This window comes from Lissotriton vulgaris, chromosome 10 (assembly GCF_964263255.1).
Source record: "Lissotriton vulgaris chromosome 10, aLisVul1.2, whole genome shotgun sequence".
Taxonomy (NCBI): domain Eukaryota; kingdom Metazoa; phylum Chordata; class Amphibia; order Caudata; family Salamandridae; genus Lissotriton; species Lissotriton vulgaris.
In genome coordinates, this window is record NC_141698.1 from 81,144,616 (window position 1) to 81,172,408 (window position 27,793).

Here is a 27,793-nt window from a genome sequence, read left to right on the forward strand (position 1 = left end):
TGCGCCGAGAACATTCTCGAAGTGCATGGCGGTGGTAGCGGCACACCTGAGGAAGAACAAGGTGTTTGTCTACCCGTACCTGGACAATTGGTTGATCAAGGCATCCTCTTTCTCGGAAGCGCGAGCACACTTCCAGAAGACGTGCGTTCTCTTGAACAAGCTGGGGTTGCACATCAACATGTCCAAGTCTGTCCCGACTCCGGTCCAATGCATACAGTACTTGGGAGCCTCCATCAATACGCTGTCAGCAAGCGTGTCTCCTTCGGAGGAGCGACGATTATCACTCCTTCGGAAGGCTCAGGCTCTTATGACCAATCCATCTACAACAGTGAGGACGGTGTCTTCTCTAGTGGGATCGATGGCATCTTGTATCTTCCTGACGCCACACGCGTGGCTGCACATGAGACCGCTGCAGGAGTGCTTGGAGGACCAGTGGGATCAGAGGAAAGGATCGTGGGACGACAAGATACGGCTGTCTCTGCATGCTCTTCAGTCTCTGAAGTGGTGGTGTTCAGCGGAGAATCTCCTCAGAGGGGTTCCCTTCCACAAGGATATTCCCACGCAGACTGTCATGACGGATGCTTCTCTCCAGGGGTGGGGAGCGCACTCCGGAAATCTACAGATTCAAGGAACGTGGTCCCCGATGGAGGCCACGTATCACATCAACTTCCTGGAACTCAGAGCTGTTCACTTGGCATTGAAGGCCTTTCTTCCGTCCTTCCAGACCAACTCTCTGCTTGTTCAGACGGACAATACCACCACGATGTATTACCTCAACAAGCAGGGGGGCTCGAGATCACTCACTCTGTCGCAGGAGGCGCAGGCGATCTGGCACTGGCTTCTGGCCAGAGGACTGATGATAACGTCTACCCATCTGCCAGGTGTGCAGAATGTTCAGGCAGACGCGCTGAGCAGACTGATTCAGGAAAACTACGAATGGGTCATAAACGACGAAGTACTAGGAGACGTCTTCGCAAGGTGGGGGACTCCAGACGTAGATCTGTTCGCCACCGCCGAAAACGGCAAATGCCGAGACTTCGCCTCCAGGTACTACCAGCAGGGGACGCTGGGGAATGCGTTATGGATCAACTGGTCGAACAGCTTTCTGTACGCTTTTCCACCCATTCCCCTGATTCCGGCGGTAGTCATCAATTTGGCCCGGTCCAGGGCTCGGATGATACTCATCGCCCCGGAATGGCCCAGACAGTGGTGGTTCACGGACCTGCTTCACCGGTCTCTCCTTCCTCACATTCGGCTGCCGTGCAGGCCGGACCTTCTCACGAAGTTCGGGGGCGGATGTTGCACCCCAACCTCTCGTCTTTGAGTTTGGCGGCATGGCTCCTGAGATAGTGCAATATGGCCATCTCAATCTACCAGAAGATTGCATGGACATACTGAAGGAGTCTAAGAGGCCTTCCACTCGGACTTCCTATGCTTACAAGTGGAAGAGGTTCTGTATCCGGTGTCAGTCCAAGAACTATGAGCCTACGACGTGCAAGGAGGATGTCATCCTTCCTTACCTTCTACATTTGGCGCAGTCAGGACTTAATGTTCATTCCATTAAGGTTCATCTCGCTACATTGACTGCCTACAGGAAATGCCCTTCACAGACTTCCTTCTTCCAGATCCCTGTGATCAAGGATTTTTTGGAATGCTTGAAGAAAGTGTTCCCTCCGGTCAGGCTTCCTTCTCCTTCATGGGAATTGAATGTTGTGCTGTCCAGATTGATGAAGGAGCCTTTTGAACCTATTCATAAGGCTTTGTTGCAGCACCTGTCCTGGAAGGCGGCGTTCCTCATGGCCATTACATCGGCCTGCAGGGTGAGTGAAATTCAGGCGTTGTGTTGCCTGAATTTCACTTACTCCACATTCGGTCCATCACCTGTTTTGTTTGCAATTGCCGCCATAAGTGCGCTGGGGATGCTCAGACGTGGGTCCCAGGCACTCCACACCACTGGAGTCAAGCTAGCCGGGCTGATGAGAGGTGTTACCTCGAAACCGGTCCGGTCCTCGGATGCTTGATTCCGTTCTGGGAAGGACATGGCTTTTGTAGTTCGGACTGGACTGTTCCCATGGGGCACAGGGTCAGAGCTGATTTGCATATCGCCATTGTCTAACCCAGGGTGGTGTGGAGTGCAAAAAAACGATGGATTTGGGCCCAGATCTTTGGACTGGGTTGAATGTGTGACATTGATCCACATTCGGTCCATCACCTGTTTTGTTTGCAATTGCCGCCATAAGTGCGCTGGGGATGCTCAGACGTGGTTCCCAGGCACTCCACACCACTGGAGTCAAGCTAGCCGGGCTGATGAGAGGTGTTACCTCGAAACCGGTCCGGTCCTCGGATGCTTGATTCCGTTCTGGGAAGGACATGGCTTTTGTAGTTCGGACTGGACTGTTCCCATGGGGCACAGGGTCAGAGCTGATTTGCATATCGCCATTGTCTAACCCAGGGTGGTGTGGAGTGCAAAAAAACGATGGATTTGGGCCCAGATCTTTGGACTGGGTTGAATGTGTGACATTGATCCACATTCGGTCCATCACCTGTTTTGTTTGCAGTTGTGTTGCCAAGAACCTTATACTGTATTTCATGCTGCTAAGGTTGCTATGCGTACTCACCCTAAATTTCTTCCCAAAGTTATTTCTGATTTTCATGTCAACCAGACTATAACTTTGCCTACGTTTTTTCAGAATCCTTTATCTCCAGCGGAAAGGTCTCTACATTCCCTGGATGTTAGGAGGGTGTTGAAATTTTATCTGGATAAAACCAAAGATATTCGTAGGTCAGACCAATTATTTGTCAATTATGGATCGGTCAGGACGGGTCTTGCTACCTCTAAGCAGTCCATCTCTAGGTGGATTGTGTCCTGCATACAGTTGTGTTACCAAAAAGCTAATAAGACCTTAGGGGGTAAGCCTAAGGCTCATTCCACCAGGGGAAAAGCTGCCACGACAGCTTAACTCCGTAATGTTCGGATTGCAGAGATCTGCAAGGCGGCCACTTGGAAGTCGGTTCATACCTTTGCTAAGCATTACTGCCTGGACACTGATGCCAGGGCGGATGCTCAGGTTGGGCAGGCTTCGCTGCGAAATTTGTTCGCACAATAGTGGTGTTGAGTTTCTTTTCTCCACCGCCGCTTTGGTGTGGGGATGGGCTTGCCATTCTATTCACTAGATTATGACTATACACAGAGATCCTCTACTACAGAAGGAGTAGTTTCTGTCCTGTAACTCCAGTTCTGTAGTAGGGGTATCTCTGTTATAGTCATAAGCGCCTGCCCTCCTCCCCGGTGGAGATAAATATTCATGTAGGAATGCTACAGGTCTGGCGTGCTACCCCTTCAAAAAGAACTGAAAGTAAAAGGGACCTGCTGTGCATTCTGGGATACTGGGAGAAAGTTCTGGAAGGTTTTCTTAAAGGCACAGTATCCGATTGTAAGTCACATAATGGCAGCCTATGGGGCTTGTCTGTCCATGCCTTCCTCTCTATCATTCCAGAGGCTTTTACTGGTAGAGGCAAGTTTCTCTGTGGAAGAAACTGGGCATCCAGTGTTGTGTGTGTTTTTTTGGTGGAATTTCTAGTTGAAGTACTGGACAGTGTAGCCTGTGGATATAGGCTGCATTATTTGTCTTTAATTCTCTCTTAAGTGTCTTGCAGTTCTGCATTACTTGACAATTTAAGAGATTATTTTTGATTGCCGGGGTCCACGCACATGGGCGGGACTATTGACTAGATTATGACTATAACAGAGATACCCCTACTACAGAACTGGAGTTACAGGACAGAAACTACTCCTTCTTTTAGCTATTTTGTTTTCTATAACCAAGCAAGCCTGGCACAGGTAAGCAGTAAATACTTTACAGTAGTAATGCAGTTTGTAGACATTTTGAATTGTAATTGTATATGCACTTTGTTTTGACTTACAGTATGGTCGCAGAGAAATACAATACTTTGTAAATACAGTACATAGACTTGAATGGGCTTTTCAGTAAAATACCAGGTAAGTTACTTTTTAGATTACTTTTTTGTACACAGGGAAGTATACCTGGATACTACACTGGGGCATTTCCAGTAAAAGGGTAAGTAAAATCGTTTTGGTTAAATAGTAAAATTTCTAAGAATTTCTTTTAGGTTTTCAAACTCTACACACAGAAACTTTTCCAAGAAAAACAGTCAATGTTACCCTATGGAGGAAAATAGTGTTATGGGTTTTATGATAAGTATTCGGTAGTGGGAGTTGAGGTTCTCGAGGTAGACTCGGGGATCCTCCAGGGTCAAGGATCCACTCTCGTTACACCCTCAGCAGCACTAGGGCGGCCAGGTGCAGAGTCCTGAGGCCCAATGGGGGATAGGGGCCTCCGGTTGGTGACTGCTGACGAGCAGGCCACTTGGTTGTGGGAGCCAAGCTGCTGGTTTTAGGCTCAGGGCAAAGGAGGATTCGGTTTAGCACACAAAGTGCACCCGCAGCAGCGCAGGGGCGGCTGGGTGCAGGGCGCTGTTTTGGCATCAGGTTTTTCAATGGGGATTTTCGTTTTTGGTTTTTAGCTGCAGGCTCAGTTCAGGAAGACTTCTGGGAGGAACCAGCAGCTGGGCAGGTAAGTTGGAGGGATCGGGGACGTAGGTGCACCTCTGGTTTTGTTCTCCAGGGCGGCTGGATGTAGGGGTGTCTTTTGAAGTCGGATTTCACTTTACCAGGCCATTCGCAGTTGGGGAGGGGGGGATTGGGGTCTCCGTGCAGAGGCTGCATGCGACGTCATGGAGTCCTGGAGGGGTCAACCCATGGTGGACTCGGACTCTGGAGCGCTGGGGGACCTTGCTGGGACAGGTGGGCCACTCAAACTCGGACTATAGGCGACGAGTGCAGTGGTGGTTCCAGGCATCGGGTTTCTTTTTCCTCAGCAGGCTCGGAGTCTTTCTTAAGAGTTTCTTCTGAACAGAGCTGCGGTTCACAGGAGATCCAGTCTTTGTTGAAGGCAGTCAGTCCTCCCAGGGGTTCTGGAGGTCGCTGGCTGTAGGACAAGACGATTTTTGGTGAAGGATCTCTGGAAACTGCAGACGGGCCTGTAGGGCTTGGGCCAAGTCAGCTGTTCTCTGCAGTCTCCTCTGCAGGGCATCTGCTTTAGTCCATTTTCTTCTTAGGTTGCATGAATCTGAGTTCTTAGTTCAGGGCTCCCAACTAAATACTTAATTTAGGAGGCGTTTTAGGGGTCCCGAGGTCAGTAGCCAATGGGCTACTAACCTTAGGGTGACTACACCCTTGGTGTGCTCAGCCCACATGGGGGAGTGTGCACAATCCCTAATGCTGATTGGGGAGTGACTGAAGAGTGGGTTTCACCTCGCCTCTCCCACCTGAGGGGTGGGGTTGGCAAAGGTGGGCACACCTTCTGGGCTGGCTAATTTTTCCTGCCTTCTTCCAGCCGAAAAGTAGGGGAGACAGGAAGGGGGCCTGCTCCTGATAGCAGGAGAGGCTGGGGGGCGCATTACAAAGGCTGCCAGGCCTTTGAAGCTCCCCTGCCACAGATGGCTCTTCCTGGCCTGGAGGAGGTGTGAACACCTCCACCCAGGAAAGTCTTAGTTTCTGAGCTCAGGGAGCGAAGGCTTTCACCCTAGGGGTCCAGAAACATGTCTTGTGGTGACAGCCTGGTGTGCACCAGTCGGGGATCCCACCAGATGCTGGTCGATTTTCAGAGAGCATCTCTAAGCTGCCCTTATGTGTGCATTTTTCATTAAGTTCCACACTGGCATCAGTTTGGGTTTAATGTGCTGAGAAGTTTGATACCACACTTCCCAGAATTCAGTAAACTCATTATGGTGCTGTGGAGGGCATTATGACAAACTTCCAGACCATATACTCTGTATGGCTTTACTGCACTTACAATGTCTAAGAATGGATTTAGACACTGTAAGGGTACAGGGCTCATGCACATGTACCCTAACCAATTGCATAGTGCGCCCATCTAGATGGGTGGCTGACCTATGCCATAGGCAGTGGGTTGTTGGCATGGCATCCAGAGATGTGTCATGTTGACTCTTCACAGACCATGCACGAAACCTGGGCGTCATCCTGGACTCCTCCCTCTCCATGACCAGGCAGGTCAACCACGTCTCCTCGGCGTGCTTCAACATCCTACGCATGCTAAGGAAGATCTTCTGGTGGATCCCAACCGAGACCAGAAAGACCGTCACCCAGGCCCTCGTCACCAGCAGACTGGACTACGGCAACGCCCTCTACGCCGGTACCACCGCCAAGCTCCAGAAGAGACTCCAGCGGATCCAGAACGCCTCAGCCAGACTCATCCTCGATATCCCACGAACCAGTCACATCTCCGAACATCTGAGAGACCTTCACTGGCTCCCCGTCAACAAAAGAATCACCTTCCGCCTCCTCACCCACGCACACAAAGCCCTACACGACCAAGGCCCGAGCTACCTCAACAGCCGAGTCAACTTCTACGCTCCCAAACGCCACCTCCGATCAGCCAACCACGCCCTCGCCGCCGTCCCCCGCATCCGAAGAGCGACTACAGGAGGAAGGTCCTTCTCCTACCTGGCCGCCAAGACCTGGAACTCCCTCCCGACCGACCTGCGCCTGACCCAAGACCACCTCTCCTTCAGGAAGAAGCTGAAGACCTGGCTGTTCGAGCAGTAGCGGCACCCCCCCCCCCCCCCCAGCGCCTTGAGACCCTACGGGTATGTAGCGCGCTTTATAAGTGTCAATGATTGATTGATTGATTGATTTTCTCTGCACCAAAACACGCAGCCTGCAATGGCATTGTGTGTGTGTTATTTGTACAGGACCTCTAAGGGTGGCACAATATGTGCTGCAGCCCTTGGAGGCCTTCCCTGGTCACAGTGCCCTTGGTACCCATGGTACCTTTTACAAGGGACTTACATGTGACCAGAGAGGTGCCAATTGGGGGTACAAAGGTACAGTTTTGGGAAAGAACACAGGTCCTGGGAACCTGATTGGTAGGGATCCAGGGCACATCAAGTCCATGTGCATCAGAAACATGGCTTTGGGGGAGTTATTGGAACAGAAACCTAGCTTCCTACACAAGGTCCTTAGAACCACCAGCAGTTTTGCTTTACCTGCCCTGGTGTGTCCGGGTGCAGAGGGCAGCCTCAAATGCTACGGCTGTAGCCTATGGAGAAAACCTGTAACAGCTAAAATGCTACAAGCAGGTTCTTGGGGACAAGTCTGTTAGAACCCAAAGGGGTACTCTATTCTTGAGGGTCTCTGGGGCAAGGGTACACCATTGGTAGGCTCAGACTCTAGCTGTGGGGCTCAGGTGCAGAGGTGTTTTGTCCATTTGGTCGCTTGTGTTGAAGGCTCTCACTTGTGGGGTCGACATAGAGATGGGGACAAAACAGAACAACCGAGCCACTCTCGATGATGGCCTCTGGTGCTGATATTCCATATTGTTAGGTCTGCCTTGGTGATGTTGGTGTCTGGGCTGGACACTGAAGAAGCCTTGGTTGCTGTAAGGGGTCTGGTATCCTGGGTATTGGTGTAGGGGGGCTCCTGGCATCTCCAAACTTGGGGGTAGATGGATCTGACCACCTGTAGAACGGGGACCTCTTCCTGGGTGGCTGCTGCGTTGGTGGACCCGGTGGTCCGCAGAACGCTGAACCGAACGTTGTGGTCGGTGACTGCAGGGAAGTGGCTTCTTCACTTCAAGGGAGATGATGGCTGCTTGGCTAAGTGATGTTATACCTCCCCTGGCTTTTGGAGGATGCACAGCTGCAGGACTTGTTGGGTCTGCATTTGACGAGACAGATGCAGAGAGGCAGAGTTTGTCGCCAAATCCACAGCTAGTCCACAGTTCTTGCGTTCTGCAGCTATTCTTTGTCCTTCTACTTTAGTCAGGTTAATCTGTTTTCCTGGTTTCAGGGGGCCACACAAATACTCAATTTAGTAGTGTTTAGGGAAGAGTAGGGTAGTAGCCAATGGGCTACTGGCTACAATGGGCTTCTGACTACACCCCGTATATGACGACTTCCTATGGGAGGTGGGCTTAACCTTGTCACAGACCTCCTAATTTTACTACAACCAAGATGATGAAATCCTACTTTTCATGTCCACTTCAGGTAGCCTACCTTAGGGGTTTGGCTAGCCTGACAGTGTTACACTCCTCCTTGCATATCTAATTTCCCCCCTGCCTTAGGGCAGGGGATGGCACCTCCCAGGTCTGGAGGAAGGCAGTGCCGCATATCAAAGGAGGTAGGGGAACTCGTGCCCAGTACATATACTAAAATGGCTTACCTGTTCACTTGTACCATCTAGTAATTGAACTAGACCGCACAGGGACATATCTGCTCATGCAGGTATGCCCTTACATGTAATATGATACACCTTGCCTTAGGGCTACAAGGCGTGCTATAGGGGCAACTTGCATATATTACATGCAGTGACTTTGGCATGGCACACAGTGAGTGTGCCATGTAATGTTTTCACTCATAGTTTTCACCATGATACGCAGTCTGCAAAGGCAGCCTTCATGCAGTTTGTGTGGGGGTCCCTTAGGACGGCATATTTTTCCTAGCAGCAGCAATTTCATCTTCGGTTTCTTGGAAATAAGAAAAGTGCACAATGCTTTATTTGTGTGTTAGCAGGCATTAATTAATCTCTTGCTGTCACACAACATAGTGCTCTTGAAAATATTTTCTTTGCAGTACGTGATCACTTTAATTCATTTACCCATTATTCTTTTGGCCAATGACAGTTTTGTCATTGGCAGCTAGTGCTACAAAACTGGTTGATGAATGTGTGATGAAGAAATGCATTCTATTGCATGTAATTTGTCTCGTGGCACGAATATCTTCACTAACACTACTTTTAAATTTCATTTTCTGTCTTCATGTAAGTGAAATTGTCCATGCAATCTGTATTCTACATAGATTGAGGAAATGTGAAATACAGCAAGCCATTTGTTGATAAGAAAAAAAATACCTGTTTTAGCATATTTGAATAATATTGTGCACAGTTGTCTTTTCAGGTATTTAAATGCTGATGTTTAAAAACAGTTTTAAATAAATGAGAGCATACATTCATTTTGTGATTAATGCGTACTGATGTGAGTAAAACATTAATAGTAACAATATAGTAAAGCAAGCTCTATATATTGTTTTATACAGGTTTATTTCCCAGTACGGCACCATTTGGTACAGCATATGGTCAGTGCAATGCAGCGATTGGGCTTTACCCCTAGTGTCACCATTGAGCAAAGAAAATTGGCTGTTGACTTGGCTGAAGTAGTTATTAAATGGGAATTACAAAGAATTAAAGATCAACAGGTACGTGCAAATGCAAGATATTGAATGAATGTAAATTCAACAGTAAAGGAAGAGGATGTCCTGGATTAAGGAATGTGGTACTGAAAATCATAAGGCACCTCTCTTCGAACTGCTGTTAAATATTGCTTAACCTTTGCTTTAAGATTCAGTGGGTGAAATATTCTGTTACCGGTTTTTCATCATTGTCATAGCAGCACAATTTTATAAATGTTTTGATAGATAACAGAGAGATAATAATCAGTTAAAGACAAGAAACCTGTGTTGGTTTGTAATGTCATACATACTGACTGGAGTAAAATTCTTATAAGGATTGTAGACTTCAGCAGAATAAGATGGTCTTTTGATTATGTAGGGAGTAGTAAATGACGAAGAGTTTTACTCACTTGCATCATGCCTAAGTCTGAAAATTACCCTTTGCTGGTAGAGATTGATGAGGAAGAATTTTACCCACTTTGATCACACCCAAATCGGAACATTAGTTGCTTATCAACAGAGGCTCAAATTTGTATAAAGGCAAACTATAGGAACAAACTAGAACGTTCTTGCCGGTACAATTGGCACGATCGGTAGGATATGGAATGATTTGGACTTAAGATGAAGTCACAAAATTTCTATATATTTAATGAAACTTGAAGTAATTAAGTGATTAGTCTGCAGAAAAGTGCTGCTCATTTTTAGAAAGTTTTATTCATTTAAAGTAAATCATTGCATATTTTGAATAAAGTCTTGGTTTTATCTTGAGGGCAATAAAAGGTATCAGTGTGTGTGAGAAATTGGTTAGTTGGTTGACTGTGGTGTGAGCAGCCGCGGCCGCTCCATCCTGCCACCACCAGAAAATAAAACCGGATTTAAACCCATTTTATTATCATTTTATATCTGAAAGAGACTGTTGGTTATAGATTCCTTACCTTAGAATTACCCCCAGGCGTCAGACTGGATCCGGAGATTTTTTTCTCAGCAGTACCCCTGCGCGCCGGTAGGTGGCGTCGGTCGACTCTGCTGCTGTTGCCAGTGTTGTGGGATGGGATGACCTTGCGGTGTCTACTTAGACGCTGCCCATGCGTGCTGACGTCAGTTCTTTCTTTTTCCGTGCCAGCCTAGCGCAGTTCCGGAGAGAGCTTGCCCCGTAGTCATTTTTTGACTAAACCTTTTCGACTTTTGTCGACATCTTTTTCGATTTTTCAACTCCTGGTTCTCGAGGGATGTCCCGTCGTTGGACTGGCTTCAAGCCTTATGACTTCTGTCACTAACTGATGTCCGTGATGGATCCGCACCTCGTGTGCTTCTGGTGTCTGGAGTGCGACCACGACCCAAAGTTGTGCTTGGACTGCCGGGCCATGAATCCTTCGTCTTTGCTTGAGCGGTCCCAAAAGCTTTTGGAGGCCCGGCAGTCGGCTCTGCGTCTCTCCCCGTCTCGCTGGAGGGGAAGGTCTCGAGACCGGTCACGGAGCCCTCACACCTCATCCAAGTCCTCGGGTAAATCAAAGCATAAGAAGGCCGCAAAGAAGCACCATCGATCTTCGCTTTCACCCTGTCGGTGGGCTGAAGCGATGTGGGACCCGGAGCATCGTTGCTCTAAGGCACTGCCTTTGGCGCCGGGACGGCTCCGCGCCTGCCCCCGTTTCAGGGAGCCGGAGTGTCCCCTGCCCAGCTTCTTGCATTTACGAAGCTCTCCACTCCATCTTTAGGCAGCTCTACTCCGCTGCCGCGCCCTCTAGCCCCGTGGAGCCAGTTGGGGGCCCTGGGCCTTCAATGCCGGCGTCAACCTTCCCCAGCGCTGATACCTGCGACAGCGCTCCCTGCACCGGCCATGCCCCTGGCCGACGCCGTCCCCATCCTCATCCCCGAGATGGACACGGAGCCGGATTAACGTTGAATCCGACATCGGAGGGTACTTTTGTTTCCTTGTTCATCCCAGGTGTTCCCTATCATCCTGAAGGTGGTGATGAGGACTGGGAGGGGTCTTCTGACCCTTTAGCAGACTAGCTAGAAGACCCAGACTGGAGAGAGGATCTGGGTGACGCCAGTGGTCTGCACACTTTTCCTGACCTTGGCATGCATTCTCCCCCTACCGACTGTCAGTTATTGCAAGCTACAGGGAAGTGCTTCCTCCACTCCAAGGGAGATGCTGGCTCATTGGGGAAGTGCTTGCAAACCTCTGTGGCTTTGGTAGGATGCACAGCTGCAGGACAAGTCAGGGCTTTGCAATTGTCGGAACAGGAGCAGGCAGGCAGACTTTGGTGCCAAGTCCACAGTTAGTCCTCTATTCTTGCATTCTTCTAATCTTCTTTCTTCTCCTTCTCCAGTCAGTCGAATCTAAGTTCCTGGTGTCAGGGACCCACCTAAGTACTACATCTAGAGCTGTAAAGGGGAGTGAAGGGTAATAGCTAATGGACTACTTACCCTTGGAGTCACAACACTCCCTATGTGACCATTACCTGTGGAGAGTGTGCATAACCCTGTCCCAGAGTTCCAAATCCCATAAAAATGGGTGAATTATTCTTTTGTGTAGCACATCAAGCAGCCCACCTTAGGAGTGTGACTAACTTGATGGTATAATGCCTATTTGCATAGATAACTTCCCACCTGTCCTGGTCTGGTGCTGAATGGGCCTCTGGGTTGGGGGGTGGCATTTCCCAGGTTTGGGGGAAGCCATGGTCACATATCAAAGGCGGCAGGAGCTTTGAAGCCCCTTGCCTTGATATGCTAAATCAATAGCCATCCTACTGGAGGCGGTGTGAACACCTTCCTCTGCAGCAGGCATGCTATCTGGGCTCAGAGCCTGGGCTCTCGCCTGCAGTAGGCCAGAACATTGTCTATGGTGGCAGGTTGGATGATATCAGTCAGCCAGTACACTAGACACTAGTAGGTTTTTCAGTGGGCATATCTTAGGTGCCCTCTGAGCGCATGTCATACATCTAGTACCAGCAACAGTATAGATTTAACACGGCAGGGCGTTTGATAACAAACACCATAGGTTTCAGTAAAGCAATCATGTAGTTGGGCAACTCGTAATGACAGTGCCCAGTACATATACTTAAGATTAATTCCCTGTTCACTTGTAATTGAACTATACAACTCAGGGGCATAGGCCTTCTGTAGGGGTGGCTTAAATATATTACATGCAGTGGCTTTGGCATGGCAGTGTGCCATTTAATGTTTTCAATCATAGTTTGCACAATGATATGCAGTCTGCAATGGCAGGCTGATTGTGATTTGTATAGGGGGGGCCTTATGGTGGCATAATACCTGCTGCATCCTTAGGGACCCTCTTTAGTACCCATGCCCTAGGTACCAGGAGTGCCACTTACTATGGGCCTACATAGGGTTCAAAGGGGTGTGCCATTTGTGTTACAATTAGATAAGTACCTTGTCTTTAGGGAACATGGACTTACACTGGGACCTGGTTTCCAGTGCACAACAGTCGAAAAACATCAGTACCAGTGGGAAAAATAGGGGAGAGGGATGACCATGACAAAAAGAGGCACTGTCCTACACCTTCCATGTATGGTGCTTCCTAAGTGAATCAGTCACTTTGAATCCTAATTTGTCATATGTGGCTGGCTAATGTCTGGCAACAGTAACCTTCTGTACCCTGACTAGGGTCAATCCACAGCAATAATTTAACCAGTTTGAATTGGCCTGAGTTTAACTTTTTGCTCTGAAAGACCACTGAAACAGGACAAGTAAGATCCACTCTTCCAGGATTGATTGAAGTGCTTACATTTTGAAAAGGTCTGCAGTGGTTCCTGCCTGTGCTCCCAAGTTACATACAATGTTGACTTATTGGATTAGTAAAATGTTGACTAATAAGATTAGTAAAATTTGGATCTTCTGGATTAAACTGAGGGCTCTGCACACTACTCTTGAGAAGTCTTATTGCCAGGAGCAGAGAATGTGCTAGCTGATTCACTCCCTCAGGCTAGGGGCAAGGCTGGATCAGTGGCGCCTGTCGTATTGTGGCTTCTGGCAGGAGGTGCTGGACTGCTCAGCAAGTAAAGGAGATGCCTGATAACTCTGACAACCCGAAGGCCAGCTGACTCCCTGGAGGATGATTCAAGACCATATTTCCCAGACCTTTGACCTTTTTATATTCTTACGGGTATTGTACCTGCCATTTCAGTCCCAGAAGGTGAGTAGGTTTCTTCACTGTCTGTGGGGCCTGGTCTTACTGACTGAACTTGCCATCCTGAATCAGAAACTGGCTGAACTATTTATCAAACCCTAAAGCCCAGCTACTGGTTGGCATTGGATGAGCCTGTGGTTGCCCTCACCCAAAAAAATAACTTTTATCCAGATTGGTAGGTTTAATATACAGGCATTAAAGATAGGCAGCCCTGTGAGGCACCATGATCTTCGCCTATCCCTGTTGAGACAGTAAAAATCTGTTCATACCCGATTTTGAAGTAGATCTAGGTACCTGCTCAAAAGGTCATCACTTGAATATGACATATATTCACTGGAGCACTTACTGTTTTTGGGACCTTTATTGTTTTAGGCTTGAGTTGTTTGTTTAAACAAGTCTAGGTCAGTAGCATTTAACATGTGCTGCTCAGAATTTGAAGATCCAGGTGGCTAGCCGGCTCCCACTGACCCAATTCCCAGAGGTTTACAAAAATACAATTTTGGAATATAGGAAAGAACTCTGATGTACAGAATTGGGGCAACGCTTTCGCTATATTGGCAGCAGTGGTGTCGGAAAAATTCCCAGAGCAGGCCCCCGCCATGTGGCAGTACTCTCGCGTAATACATGAAGAGGCTGAAACAACGGGGTATCGGGTGGTACAATTACGATTGAGATTTCAGAAAGAGAATGGCTATGTGTCCAGATTTGAACTGGGATCAATAGGAGATCCAGCTCTGAGTGGAGAACATGGGGAAGTTCACAGCAGACGTCAAGGGCACTTCAAAATATAGGAAGGGACAGGGAAGCGTCAGGGGTCAGAAACATCCTACTAGGCATCCTTTCCGTCAGTCCTTTCGAACTGACGGAAAGTCAGAGGATGCGGCCATCAAGGAAGGGGGGGGCAAACGTTTCACCTCAAATTCTTGTAGAATGTACAACGCAGTTTTCTGCTCTTGGGCAAAGGTCTGTAAGTTTGTGCACATTTGCAGCAAGTGTGGGGCAGGTCACCCAGCAGCGCCCTGCGTCAATAAGCCAACGGCCAACAAGCCAGACAAGAAACAAAACGAGTAGCGCAGACCCCCCCCCCAGGGTCCCCCCCCCCCCCCCCCCCCCCCCCCGTTGCCAGTTCACCGCTGCGACACCAGCCAGGTCACATACCACCTCCAGCAGCTTCTCCCATTCAGGTGTCACCTGGTAAGGGCCCATCACCAATTTGCATAGACACCCTTATCCCCATGCTCAGAGCATACCCCAACACGAAAGATAGCAGAATCATAGCGGAGGGCTTCATAGATGGCTTTAAGATGCGATACTTAGGGCCAAAGATGTGCAGGGACGCCTACAATTTTAGGTCTGCCAGGGAGCTTCCGCAGGTGGTACATGAGAAGATTCTGAAGGAGAAGGTCTTGGGGAGGATAGCAGGGCCTTTTGACTCCCCTCCACTAGATAATTTCCTGGTATCCCCGCTAGGGGTGGTCCCCAAAAAAGAACCTGGGGCCTTTCGACTCATATACCACTTGTCCTACCCAGAAGGCGATTCGGTCAACCACTGGTTGGAGGAAGGAACATTCTCAGTGTCGTACTGTTCTTTTGACATGGCGGTGGACATGGTCAGGAGAGCAGGAAAGGGGGCATGGCTGGCGAAGGCAGACATAGAATCAGCCTTCCGCCTCCTCCCAGTACACCCTGAGAGTCATCACCTACTGGGTTTTAAATGGCAGAACAAATTCTATTTCGACAAATGCATGCCAATGGGCTGCGCAGTCTCCTGGTCGTACTTTGAGGTGTTTAGCAGTTTCTTGCAGTGGGCACTCACCTGGTCGTACAACACTATCAGAGTTACGCACTACCTGGACGACTTTCTCTTCATAGGGAAGGCGGGGACACAGGAATGCAGCACAGCACTACTTCACTTTCAGGAACTGGCAGGACGCTTGCGGGTGCCGTTGGCGCCGGGGAAAAACTGAGAGTCCAGCGCAGGTACTCACTTTTCGGTCCAGGGCGTGTCCAGGCTCCCGGCCGAGAAGGTACAGGCACTGCGGCTGGATATCCAGGCACTCCTAGGCAAAGACATAGCGCCGCTAGGTGTCATTCAGAGCCGGTTAGGGAAGCTGAACTTTGCAGCCAGGGTTGTGCCAGTGGGCAGAGTCTTCGCAAGGAGACTAGCAAGGGCCACAGCTAACGTGCGCTCCCCTATCTTTGGCAGACCACAGCTACTACGTCTGTTTACTGAAATCCTCAGAGGTGGTTTTGGTTTCTGTAGGAAGCTGGCTCTGTATGTGGTGTATCAAAAATCTGATATACAGTGTAAAGATTCTAGGGGTTCCCTTATAAGTGGACATGGGCTTGCTATGCAATCCCAATGTGCTCTATTAGGGGGGTTAGTGTGGTTGAGCAGCCTTAGGCACACAGAGGAGTGCAAGACATATGCAAAATTCACAAAATGATTAATAAATGATAACACGACTCAAGAAGGAGATCCACACCAATCTATAACAAGCATTTGCAATGCAATAGGTCTCGCATTTCTGAAAGTTTGAGCTATTGGCGTTGCTAATAATAATGCAATGCCAATAGCTTAAACTTTCAGTAATGCGAGAACTACTGCATTGCAAATGCCTTTTTTTTAGGTCTCGCCTGTCAAAGCGCTTGCGAGAATATAGGGGCTTATCCATCAGGCGATTCCATGCAGTGCCCGTGATAAGCAAGCTCAATGCGCAAGCGCAGTGACATAAAGTGCGCGTGCACATGAAAGCCAGCCATCTGCCGCCAGCAGCTTCACCGCCCCCTGCTTTTATCAAAGGTTTTTCGGCCATGTCGCATTTCTCCTCCCCCCCTCCCCACAGCAATGCCAAGAGCTTTCACTTTCTCGGCTGCCAGGCCGTGTCTCTCGTTTCTCCTCCCCCACTCGCTCATCAAAGGCTGCTCACTCTCCTTCTCCCCCGCCCCCACCCCATCCGAATTGTTTTTCTTTCATTTCACGGCTGATTTTGCGTTACACTCGCGTTTTTTCCCCGTTTTTTAAAACTATTATTTCGCAGACGATTTTCGTTTCACGGCCGCCAATTCCTGTTCTGTTAGCTCCTTGTTCGCCACTGACTGTATATTTTCATCTGTAAGAAACTATTTTGGTATATTTACAGAAGATCGGCGGTGCCTGCATCCGCCTCCCACCACAGCCAGCCCCATCGCCGTCGGCAGTGCCTGCATACCCCTCCCGTCTCCCACTACAGCCTGCCCCAGCGCCATCGGCAGTGCCTGCATACCCCTCCCACCACAGCCTGCCCCAGCGCCATCGGCAGTGCCTGCATACCCCTCCCGCCTCCCACCACAGCCTGCCCCAGTGCCATCGGCAGTGCCTGCATACCCCTTCTGCCTCCCACCACAGCCTGCGCCATCGGCAGTGCCTGCATACCCCTCCCGCCACAGCCTGCTCCAGCGCCATTGGCAGTGCCTGCATACCCCTCCCGTCTCCCACAGCCTGCCCCAGCGCCATCGGCAATGCCTACAGACTCCTCCTGCCCCATCGCCATCGGCAGTGCCTGCAGACCCCTCCCGCCTCTGACCACAGCATGCCTTAGTGCGAGATGCGTGAGATTCGGCACCTCACTCGAGATGCGTGAAATTCGGCACCTCACGCGAGATGCGTGAGATTCGGCGCCTCACGCGGGATGCGTGAGGTTCGGCGCCTCACGCGGGATGTGTGAGGTTCGGCGCCTCACGCGGGATGCGTGAGGTTCGGCGCCTCACGCGAGATGCGTGAGGTTCGGCACCTCACGCAGGATGCATGAGGTTCGGCACCTCACGCGGGATGCGTGAGGTGAGGTTCAGCACCTCACGCGGGATGCATGAGGTTCGGCACCTCACGCGGGATGCATGAGGTTCGGCACCTCACGCGGGATGCGTGAAGTTCGGCACCTCACGCGGGATGCGTGAAGTTCGGCACCTCACGCGGGATGCGTGAAGTTCGGCACCCCACGCGAGATGCGTGAGGTTCGGCACCCCACGCGAGATGCGTGAGGTGCCGAACCTCGCGCTTCTCGTGTGATGTGCCGAACCTCGCGCATCTCGCGTGAAGTGCCGAACCTCGTGCATCTCGCGTGAGGTGCCGAACCTCGCGCATCTCGCGTGAGGTGGCGTACATCACGCATCTCGTGTGAGGTGGCGAACCTCGCGCATCTCGTGTGAGGTGGCGAACCTCGCGCATCTCGCGTGAGGTGGCGAACCTCGCGCATCTCGCGTGAGGTGCCGAATGCATGAGGTTTGGCACCTCAAGCAGCATGCGTGAGGTTTGGCACCTCAAGCGGGATGCGTGAGGTTTGGCACCTCAAGCGGGATGCGTGAGGTTTGGCACCTCAAGCGGGATGCGTGAGGTTTGGCACCTCAAGCGAGATGCGTGAGGTTTGGCACCTCACGCGAGATGCGTGAGGTTTGGCACCGCACGCGAGATGCGTGAGGTTTGGCACATCACACGAGATGCATGAGGTTTGGCAACTCACGCGAGATGCGCGAGGTTTGGCAACTCACGCGAGATGCGTGAGGTTTGGCACCTCACGCGGGATGCGTGAGGTTTGGTACCTCACGCGGGATGCGTGAGGTTTGGTACCTCACGCGGGATGCGTGAGGTTTGGTACCTCACGCGGGATGCGTGAGGTTTGGTACCTCACGCGGGATGCGTGAGGTTTGGCACCTCACGCGAGGTGCGTGAGGTTTGGCACCTCACGCGAGATGCGTGAGGTTTGGCACCTCACGCGAGATGCGTGAGGTTTGGCACCTCACGCGAGATGCGTGAGGTTTGGCACCTCACGCGAGATGCGTGAGGTTTGGCACCTCACGCGAGATGCGTGAGGTTTGGCACCTCACGCGAGATGCGTGAGGTTTGGCACCTCACGCGAGATGCGTGAGGTTTGGCGCCCTGCCGACCTCAAGCGAGATGCGTGAGGTTTGGCACCTCAAGCGGGAAGCGTGAGGTTTGGCACCTCAAGCGGGATGCGTGAGGCTTGGCACCTCAAGCGGGATGCGTGAGGCTTGGCACCTCACGCGAGATGCGTGAGGTTTGGCACCCTGCCGACCTCACGCAAGATGCGTGAGGTTTGGATCCTCACGCGGGATGCGTGAGGTTTGGATCCTCACGCGGGATGCGTGGGGTTTGGTACCTCACGCGGGATGCGTGGGGTTTGGCACCCTGCCGACCTCACGCGAGATGCGTGAGGTTTGGCACCCTCCTGACCTCACGCGAGACGCGTGAGGTTTGGCACCTCACGCGGAATGCGTGAGGTTTGGCACCCTGCCGAACTCACGCGAGATGCGTGAGGTTTGGCACCCTGCCGACCTCAAGCGGGATGCGTGAGGTTTGGCACCTCACGCGGGATGCGTGAGGTTTGGATCCTCACGCGGGATGCGTGAGGTTTGGATCCTCACGCGGGATGCGTGAGGTTTGGATCCTCACGCGGGATGCGTGAGGTTTGGATCCTCACGCGGGATGCGTGAGGTTTGGATCCTCACGCGGGATGCGTGGGGTTTGGTACCTCACGCGGGATGCGTGGGGTTTGGCACCCTCCTGACCTCACGCGAGATGCGTGAGGTTTGGCACCTCACGCGGGATGCGTGGGGTTTGGTACCTCACGCGGGATGCGTGGGGTTTGGTACCTCAAGCAGGATGCGTGAGGTTTGGCACCCTGCCGACCTCACGCGAGATGCGTGAGGTTTGGATCCTCACGCGGGATGCGTGAGGTTTGGATCCTCACGCGGGATGCGTGGGGTTTGGCACCCTGCCGACCTCACGCGAAATGCGTGAGGTTTGGCACCTCACGCGAGATGCGTGAGGGTTGGCACCTCACGCGAGATGCGTTAGGTTTGGCACCTCACGCGAGATGCGTGAGGTTTGGCACCTCACGCGAGATGCGTGAGGTTTGGCACCTCACGCGAGATGCGTTAGGTTTGGCACCTCACGCGAGATGCGTGAGGTTTGGCACCTCACGCGAGATGCGTGAGGTTTGGCACCCTCCTGACCTCACGCGAGATGCGTTGGTTTGGCACCTCACGCGGGATGCGTGGGGTTTGGCACCTCACGCGGGATGCGTGGGGTTTGGCACCTCACGCGGGATGCGTGGGGTTTGGCACCTCACGCGGGATGCGTGGGGTTTGGCACCTCACGCGGGATGCGTGGGGTTTGGCACCTCACGCGGGATGCGTGGGGTTTGGTACCTCACGCGGGATGCGTGGGGTTTGGTACCTCACGCGGGATGCGTGGGGTTTGGTACCTCACGCGGGATGCGTGAGGTTTGGTACCTCACGCGGGATGGCGTGGGGTGTGGCACCTCACGCGGGATGGCGTGGGGTGTGGCACCTCACGCGGGATGGCGTGGGGTGTGGCACCTGATGCGGGATGCGTGGGGTTTGGCACCTCACGCGGGATGCATGGGGTTTGGCACCTCACGCGGGATGCGTGGGGTTAGGCACCTCACGCTGCATGCGTGGGGTTTGGCACCTCACGCGGCATGCGTGGGGTTTGGCACCTCACGCGGCATGCGTGAGGTTCGGCACCCCACCCACCCCACGCGAGATGCGTGAGGCTCGGCACCTCACGTGAGATGCTCGGGGCTCGGCGCCCCGCGCACCTCACGCGAGACGCTTGAGATTTGGCACCTCAAACGAGATACATACACACGGATGTGGGATGTTCTTAACTAAACTGCAACTAACAATCGTTTTTCAGTTTGTTTTAATAACATTATTTTTGTACCTTACAAGTTACGGGATTGGAGGTGTTTTGTTTGGGTGCAATCACTAGCGCGCTAATGCTGCTAGAGTTAAAACGTGGGCGCTGAAACTGCATGCAAGCATCACGTTCTAAAGACGAATGGAAACGGAAGTGTGCGGCCGATCCCTGCACCCAGGCCATGTGTTTGAACTACAGCACGGTGTAAGGTGCAACACCCATTCTTTTACTCTTTATGGTAAGTACGTAGCTGAATTTGAACAGACTCGTTCTTTTATTAGATGAATACATCTAAGTCACGTACATACAAAACATGTTGCATTATAAATGCTATAGGTGTCACATTTGAAAAAGTTTATAAAGTATTGGCATTGTAAATGACAAAGCTATTAATTTGGCTATTTTCAAGACCAACACATTAAAAAAAATTGTCATTTACAAAACCAATAGCTCCAACTTTTCTAATGCGAGACCAATTGCATTTCCAATGCTTGTTACTATTGAGTTGTTTGTTTAAACAAGTCTACGTCAGTAGCAATTTTTTAACATGTGCTGCTCAGAATTTGAAGATCCAGGTGGCTAGCTGGCTCCCACCGACCCAATTCCCAGAGGTTTACAAAAATACAATTTTGGAATATAGGAAAGAACTCTGATAAAGTGACCTCACAGAATACCGAGGATTGATTGAGTGTCTCTTTGAGGCAAGAATGAGTAACAAGGGTTAAGCAACGTATGCAAACTGTCGCACCTTTCCAGCAAAAATCCACGTGCTGTTTGCTTCGTGTGCACAATGTTGTTTCCTGTGCTGTAACTTCTTTCACTACAAATATACCAAATTATTTTATATATTTCAGGTGAATAGTAATGGATAAACAAGGGCAATGGTGCCCGACCCATATTAGAGACTATCTCCACTTCCAGAGGTTTGCAGAGGACTTTTAGTAGGAGCAACCACTTCTGGCTGTGCCTTTAAGAAAATACCTCCTGTATTTAGAACATCTAGGTTAAGAAGAATAAAACGGCCTTTCTACTGCATATCATGCTTGACAGCGTGCCCCGTTATCTAATGCACTGGCACATTTTTCTGGCTTCTTCGTAAGGCTAAATGTGTATTTGAACAAACAAGAATGGGAGCTGCAAAGCGCACAAATTGTAAATTACTTATCTGATAATGACTTTATTAATCATGTCTGTGCTATGATCAGATTGTTTTTTTACTGTTTGGTGTCTTTTATCTGGCTCCGGCTCCCTTGTAGCTCAAAACTGCAGTGAGGTGGTGATGTAACCTGAAAACAAAGCTATAATAAATGTCTTTTGGATAGAAACTCTGATCCATTGCACAGATTAGAGATGGTTGACTGACTTTACATCTGGATGAGTGCAAATAAGTGACTGTGGGCTGTGATAGGGAGGAATTGAGCGATAAGATCTAAGGATATGGGGAGGCTTCTGTGCAAGAGAAGGAATGGTTATTATTATCATTATTCAGCATGTATTGAGCACATAGCTTCCCTAAGGCATCCCAGCGCTAGCAGCAGGACAGGAGGAGACTGTGAGGATTATAGGGTGGCATTTTAAAACAACCATGTTTTGAGAAGCTTTCGAAAGGGAAAATGTCACGACTCAGAGCGAAGATGTAGGGGCAAGGTGTTCCTGAGTCAAGCTACATTGAAAGAGAAGGACCTACCTCCACTTCTTACCCTTTTAGTTTTGGGAATTAACACAAGTTTAGATTAGCTGAACGAAGGCATTAACTAGGGCAGTAGAAAGTGATGAGAGAGCTACTGATTGCTGGGCACCTCCCCCATAGGGTCTTTTGGGCTATACACAAAGATTTACATTTTAATCTTTCCGTGATTGGCAACCAGTGTAGGGTCTTACCCGACTGAGTTTTAGGAATGCTGAGCAACAACCGAGCAGTGCAATTCTGAGAGACTTGGAGTTTCCTTATTGTTGATTTAGGTGCTCCTAGGTGTAGGGAGTTGCCATAGTCCAAACGAGTGAGGACCACTGCCTGGACCAGAATTCTCCTTGCCCCCATGGAAAGGAGAGGGAGAACTTTCCAGAGCAGTCTGAGAGTGCCGAAGCAAGTTCCTGCCAATTTCACTGCTTGGTGGCTGAATTTAAAGGAGTTATCCAACCAGACGCCCAGGCTTTTGATCTTAGTGTTAGGGTTTAGGGCAGGGCCGGGGCAAATTGGCCAAGTGTGTTTAAGATCTGTATTTGTTGCTTTGCCCAAGAGCATTAGTTCTGTTTTTTCTCCATTGAGCCCAAGACAAGTGTTCCATCCATAGTGCCACTTTCTCCAGACAGGGTTCAAGGTCAGAGGGAGAGTTCTGAGGATGGTTGAGGGCAACTACCAAATGTGTATCATTAGCATTGACAATTTTAATCCCATAAGGCAAAATAATATCAGCAAGCGATCCCTGTAAACATGAAAGAATAAAGGGCTTAAAGACGAGCCCTGGGGGACTCCACAGCTGAGCGATAGGCTCCTGGAAGTGGTCTGTCCTGCAACGACCTGGAATGATCTCCCATCTAAGTAGGACCGGAGCCAGGTAATAACACCACCTAAAACACCGACCCTTGTAAGTCTGTTTAAGAGAATCAAATGCAGAACCCAGATCAAGGAGGATAATAGCTACTGCTCCTTCCTGAACAAGGATTTTCCTAGATTCTTCGACCAAGGCAAGATGGGAGGCCTGAAATGATCCCAGGTGGAGGGCCTAACTCTGGCAAAAAGAAGTAGTCTGCTGTTATTAGTGCTTTGTTTTCAGCAGAAAAACCTTTGTGGCCTGTAAGCCTCTCTGTAATGGGCCAATACCAACATCTTTTGTCATGGCTGGGAGAAGTTGCCAAATCGGAAAAAACTCCAAATATTCTTCAAAAACCCCACCCCATTACTAATATTCACACTGTGGATACTTTTACGCATTAGTATGGCCTCAGGGGCCAGAATAGTATGTTTGCCAATCATTTATTTGATTGTGTTTAATAGCGATTTCTTGTAAATTGAGGCCTGCAATTAAGTACGCCAACCATTGCAATTGGCCCGCATAACAGTAAGCCTTCAGGTCCAGAACTCCCAGTCCCCCCTGTTTCGTATCGAATTGTAGTTTTGTGAGTCCTATCCGTCTATGTCCCGCCCCCCATATTAATTCTTTGAGGAGGGAGTCTAGCAGTTTAAACATCTGTGTTGGAATAATGATAGGTAGATTGGTGAAATAATATAACAGCCTAGGGAGCATACCCATTTTGGCAATGGCTACTCATCCTGGTACCGATATGGGCAGGGATGTCCAGAATCTTATTTGCGCTCTAAGCGCCGCAATAGCTTGGTTTAGATTTCCATCTAAAATACCTTCCGTCTCTCTGTATATCTGGATGCCCAGATATTTGAAAGTAACTGTCGCTGTTTGAAATGTCCAGTGTCCAAAACAAATTGGTTCAGCCTTTGCCGTGTCAGTAAAAAAATATACATATGATTTGTTTTCATTTATGGAAAGACCTGAAAGCCGCTGAAATGCATAGAAAAATTGTGGGTATTGGGTCATAATCCTCATTCAGATTATTGAAGTATATGAGGTCATCCGCATATGCTGAAATGATGTGTGTCCTATTCGTATCCCTCTATATCCTGCCATAGTACAAAGTTGCATTCAATCATATATTTGTAGAGCTTACTAATCACCCGTGAGAGTCTCAAGGTGCTGAGCGGGGGTGGGGGGCAGCTACTGCTCGAACAGCCAGAAGTCTCCTGAAGGTCAGCAGGTCCTGGGTCTTTCGCAGCTGTGTGGGGAGGGTGTTCCATGTCTTTGCCGCGAGGTAGTAGAAGGATCTGCTGCCAGTGGAGGTTCTGTGGATGTGTGGGACAGCGGCGAGGGTGAGGTCGGCGGAGCGCAGCTGGCGGTTCGGGGTGTAGAAGGTGAGACGCTTGTTGAGGTAGGCTGGTCGGGTGTTGTGTAGTGCTTTGTGGGTGACGAGCGTGAAGGGGATCCTCTTGTTGACTGGGAGCCAGTGCAGGTCATTCAGGTGGGCAGTGATGTGGGTGTGGCTGGGTATGTCGAGAATGAGGCGTGCGGAGGCGTTCTGTATGAGTTGGCGTCTCTTCTGGAGTTTGGCCGTGGTTCCTGCGTAAAGGGTGTTGCCGTAGTCAGCCTGCTGCTGACGAGGGCCTGTGTGACCGTCCTTCTGGTTTCGGTGGGTATCCATCTGTAGATCTTGCATAGTATGCGAAGGGTGTTGAAGCAGGAGGAGGAGACGGCGTTGACTTGCTGCGTCATTGAGAGCGATGAGTCCAGGATGACACCCCGGTTGCGTGCGTGGTCGTTGGGGGTGGGTGCGGCTCCCAGGGTGGCTGGCCACCAAGAGTCGTCCCAGCTGAGGGGGTGGATCCGAGGAGGAGTACTTCTGTCTTGTCCGAGTTAAGTTTCAAGCAGCTGGTCTGCATCCAGCTGGCGACGGCCTTCATTCCTTCGTGGAGATTGTATTTGATGGCGGAAGGGTTTTCGGTGTGTGAGCAGATTAGTTACGTGTCATCGGCGTAGGAGACAAGGTTGTGTGAGCGGACAATGTTGGCGAGCGGTGCCATGTAGACGTTGAAGAGGGTAGGTCTGAGGGCTGATCCTTGGGGCACGCCTCAGATGATCTTGGTGGCTTCAGGACCCTCTGGGTTCAGTCAGTGAGGAAGGAGGTGATCCAGTCCAGGGTTTTGCCGCGTAATCCTGCGTCGTGTGCGTAGGGTGTGGTGGCAGACAGTGTCGAAGGCGGCTGAGAGGTCCAGGAGGATGAGGGTAAAGTTTTAAGAAGTAGAGGTTCAAAAGTGAAGATGAATAATAAAGGTGAGAGCAGGCAACCTTGTCTAGTAACCTTTGCTATTGTTTATTGTTGTGAGATGTGAACACTTGTACGTGTGGGGGCCGTGGGGTTCGTATACAGCAGTTGTACCCAATTCACAAATTCCTCCTGAATTCCAAACTTTGGGAAAGTTTGTAACCTATAGCGCCATTGCAGTCAAATGCTTGATGTAGGTCTAGGGAAATACAGCCCTGTGAATTGACGGCTGCGGGTGTATGAGACATCAATTGAGTGCATACAACAGCACTGTCTGGCGTGTTGATTTCAAGAATAGGAGACATTGACGGTGTATCTTTAATAATTCTAACAAGTAGTGGGCCCGCTCTATCTGAGATTGCATGCTGCTTCTGCGTGTATAAGCGGTAATCCAAGGTACGAAGTTCTTCTAGAAGGTCAGCATGTGTTATGTGTGTGTCTCGTATCGCATCCTGACATGTCGCTTGATGCTGCTTCCTGTTCTAACTTACCTAGCCTATTTTCCACTTCTTTGATTTTTTTTTTTTTAAGTAAAACAATGCGTCTCCCCACCCTTGTGCTAATTGCCCCCCGAATCACAGTTTTAAAAGCGTCCCATTCAATTTGACGTGTGCTAGCGGTGTCTATGTTGTCAGTGAAATAATGACTATGGCCGCACAGACTGTACTATGGAACACCAGGTCCTCCAACATCGAGGGGTGCAATCTCTAGGTTGGTATTGGTGTTGGAACTTTCCCCCATAACAGTGCGACTTCTAGTGGGTTATGATACGAGTAGGTTTTGCCTAAGTACGTATTATCTTTAACATTTACAAGTAGATTCAGCAAACAGAACATTCTATTTATACGGGTATGCAGCCAATGCGGTGCCGAAAAGAAAGAATATTCTTCATCAGTGGGGTGCTCCATGCATCTCCTAAACCCCAACTTTCTGCCCAGGTCTTAGGGGCATCAGCTTGTTTTCTGCACCTATTTTTAACAATTGATCCAGCACACACATAAGTATTGCAGAAATCTGTTACACTAAAGAGCATTCAACACAAGTCCAAAATTATGCAATGAATTGAGTAGCAGAGTCCTTAGGTGTATTTTGGAAGATTAAATCTTTATTCATTTCTTCTATGCAGTAGCCAACGCGTTTCGTCCTCCACGGACTTCTTCAGGGCAGTTGGAGTGAACTCATCATAGTTTTTTAAGAAGTTGATTTTAATTTCCTCCAAAATAGGTTCCAGGTTAGAAAAGATTTAATCGTTTATTTTGTCAATATATATTGTGAATCAAGCCGGCTCCATCGCGTGGCGTCTTTTCAAGGGGTGTGAAAAGACGCCACGCGATGGAGCCGGCTTGATTCACAATTTCAAATAGTTACTTTTGAGCTATCTGACTCTATTTAGAGAAAACCAAATGCTATTGGAATGCGCCTTTTGACAAAATAAACGATTAAATCTTTTCTAACCTGGAACCTATTTTGGAGGAAATTAAAATCAACTTCTTAAAAAACTATGATGAGTTCACTCCAACTGCCCTGAAGAAGTCCGTGGAGGACGAAACGCGTTGGCTACTGCATAGAAGAAATGAATAAAGATTTAATCTTCCAAAATACACCTAAGGACTCTGCTACTCAATTCATTGCATAATTTTGGACTTGTGTTGAATGCTCTTTAGTGTAACAGATTTCTGCAATACTTATGTGTGTGCTGGATCAATTGTTAAAAATTGTTTGTTAGAACAAGTTCCTTGTTTTAGGAGATTTAGGGAAAGGAATCTCCGATCCGTGTCACCACTCTAATAAGGCATTATACAGGATAGGTGCAATTGTGCTGTAAACCCCATTTCCCAAAAATTTTGTGTAGCTTGTTTTCTGCACCTATGCCCTGAACTGGGGGGTGTGTGAGCCTAGCCAGCCACTCGGGCATCCCGTGTGGTGGAGCAATGGAGGGTTTGTGAGCAGTGGGGAACGGTGAGCAGCATGGTGTCTGCACCCCAGCGAGTGCACGAGTCCCCAGCTGTTGCACGGACACGCAGTGTCCTGCAGGGGAAGCTGAGCGGCAATGCCGCCTTGAGTTTATGCGCCTTTACAACGGGGGTACCGCGGTCCCCACACTGTTGTCACCACTCTCACATTGTCAACAGCTGCCGCAGGGTCCGCATTCAGGGCACCCTGAGGTGCACCTGACTAACTCCAGGCGCACCCCGCAGCAGCATTCCGGCCCCACAGCAGGTGGGGGCGCTTGGCGGCCACTTCTTAGTGCCTCCGGAGGTGGGGCTGCAGGGGCTTTGCTGCAGGGTACTGTTGCACACACGTCCTGCTATGGGCACAAGCGGGCGGAGTCCTCGTGTCTGCTGGTGACCCCAGCGTGACAGCCTGGTAGCGCGTACAGCATTTAGGGGGGCAGGTTAAAGGTCCCCGGCTGGATCCTGGTTAAGGCAGGGCGGGGGGGGAGACTTTTCTCCCGCGGGCCCTTTGCGGTTAACAGGACCCTGACAGGATCGCGTGGGAGGGCTCACATGTTTTTTACCTCATTCCCTTGCAGGAGATTATTAAGCCAGAGTTACATCTGTGTTGCAAAGGTTTTTCCTGTAAGGTACTGCTGAATGTACTGTTTTGCCATCTGCAGAATAACCTATAGAGAGAGAGAGAGGGAGCAGGTGCTCACCCGGAAGTAAAGCAAGCAGCTGGACAACGCAACAGAGTCGCAGAGGTACTTAAAAGGGGATATCATCAGGGAATACACACTGGTGAGAAAGGGTTCAGTGGGCATGGGCTGACCTACAGCAAGGAAGTACTACGGGCCCCAGTGCAGGTGACAACTAACTATT

The 27,793-nt window shown here is 49.9% G+C and overlaps 1 protein-coding gene across 2 annotated transcripts in view; it reads left to right on the forward strand.

The window, feature by feature from the left end:
* Nucleotides 1–27,793, forward strand: part of TRRAP (transformation/transcription domain associated protein) — a 737,638-nt gene that overhangs the window by 343,662 nt on the left and 366,183 nt on the right. For both annotated transcript variants that reach the window (XM_086940544.1, XM_086940545.1), the window contains one exon: nt 9,136–9,294. In XM_086940544.1, the coding sequence (XP_086796670.1) occupies nt 9,136–9,294 (159 nt within the window). The remainder of the gene's footprint in view (nt 1–9,135; nt 9,295–27,793) is intronic.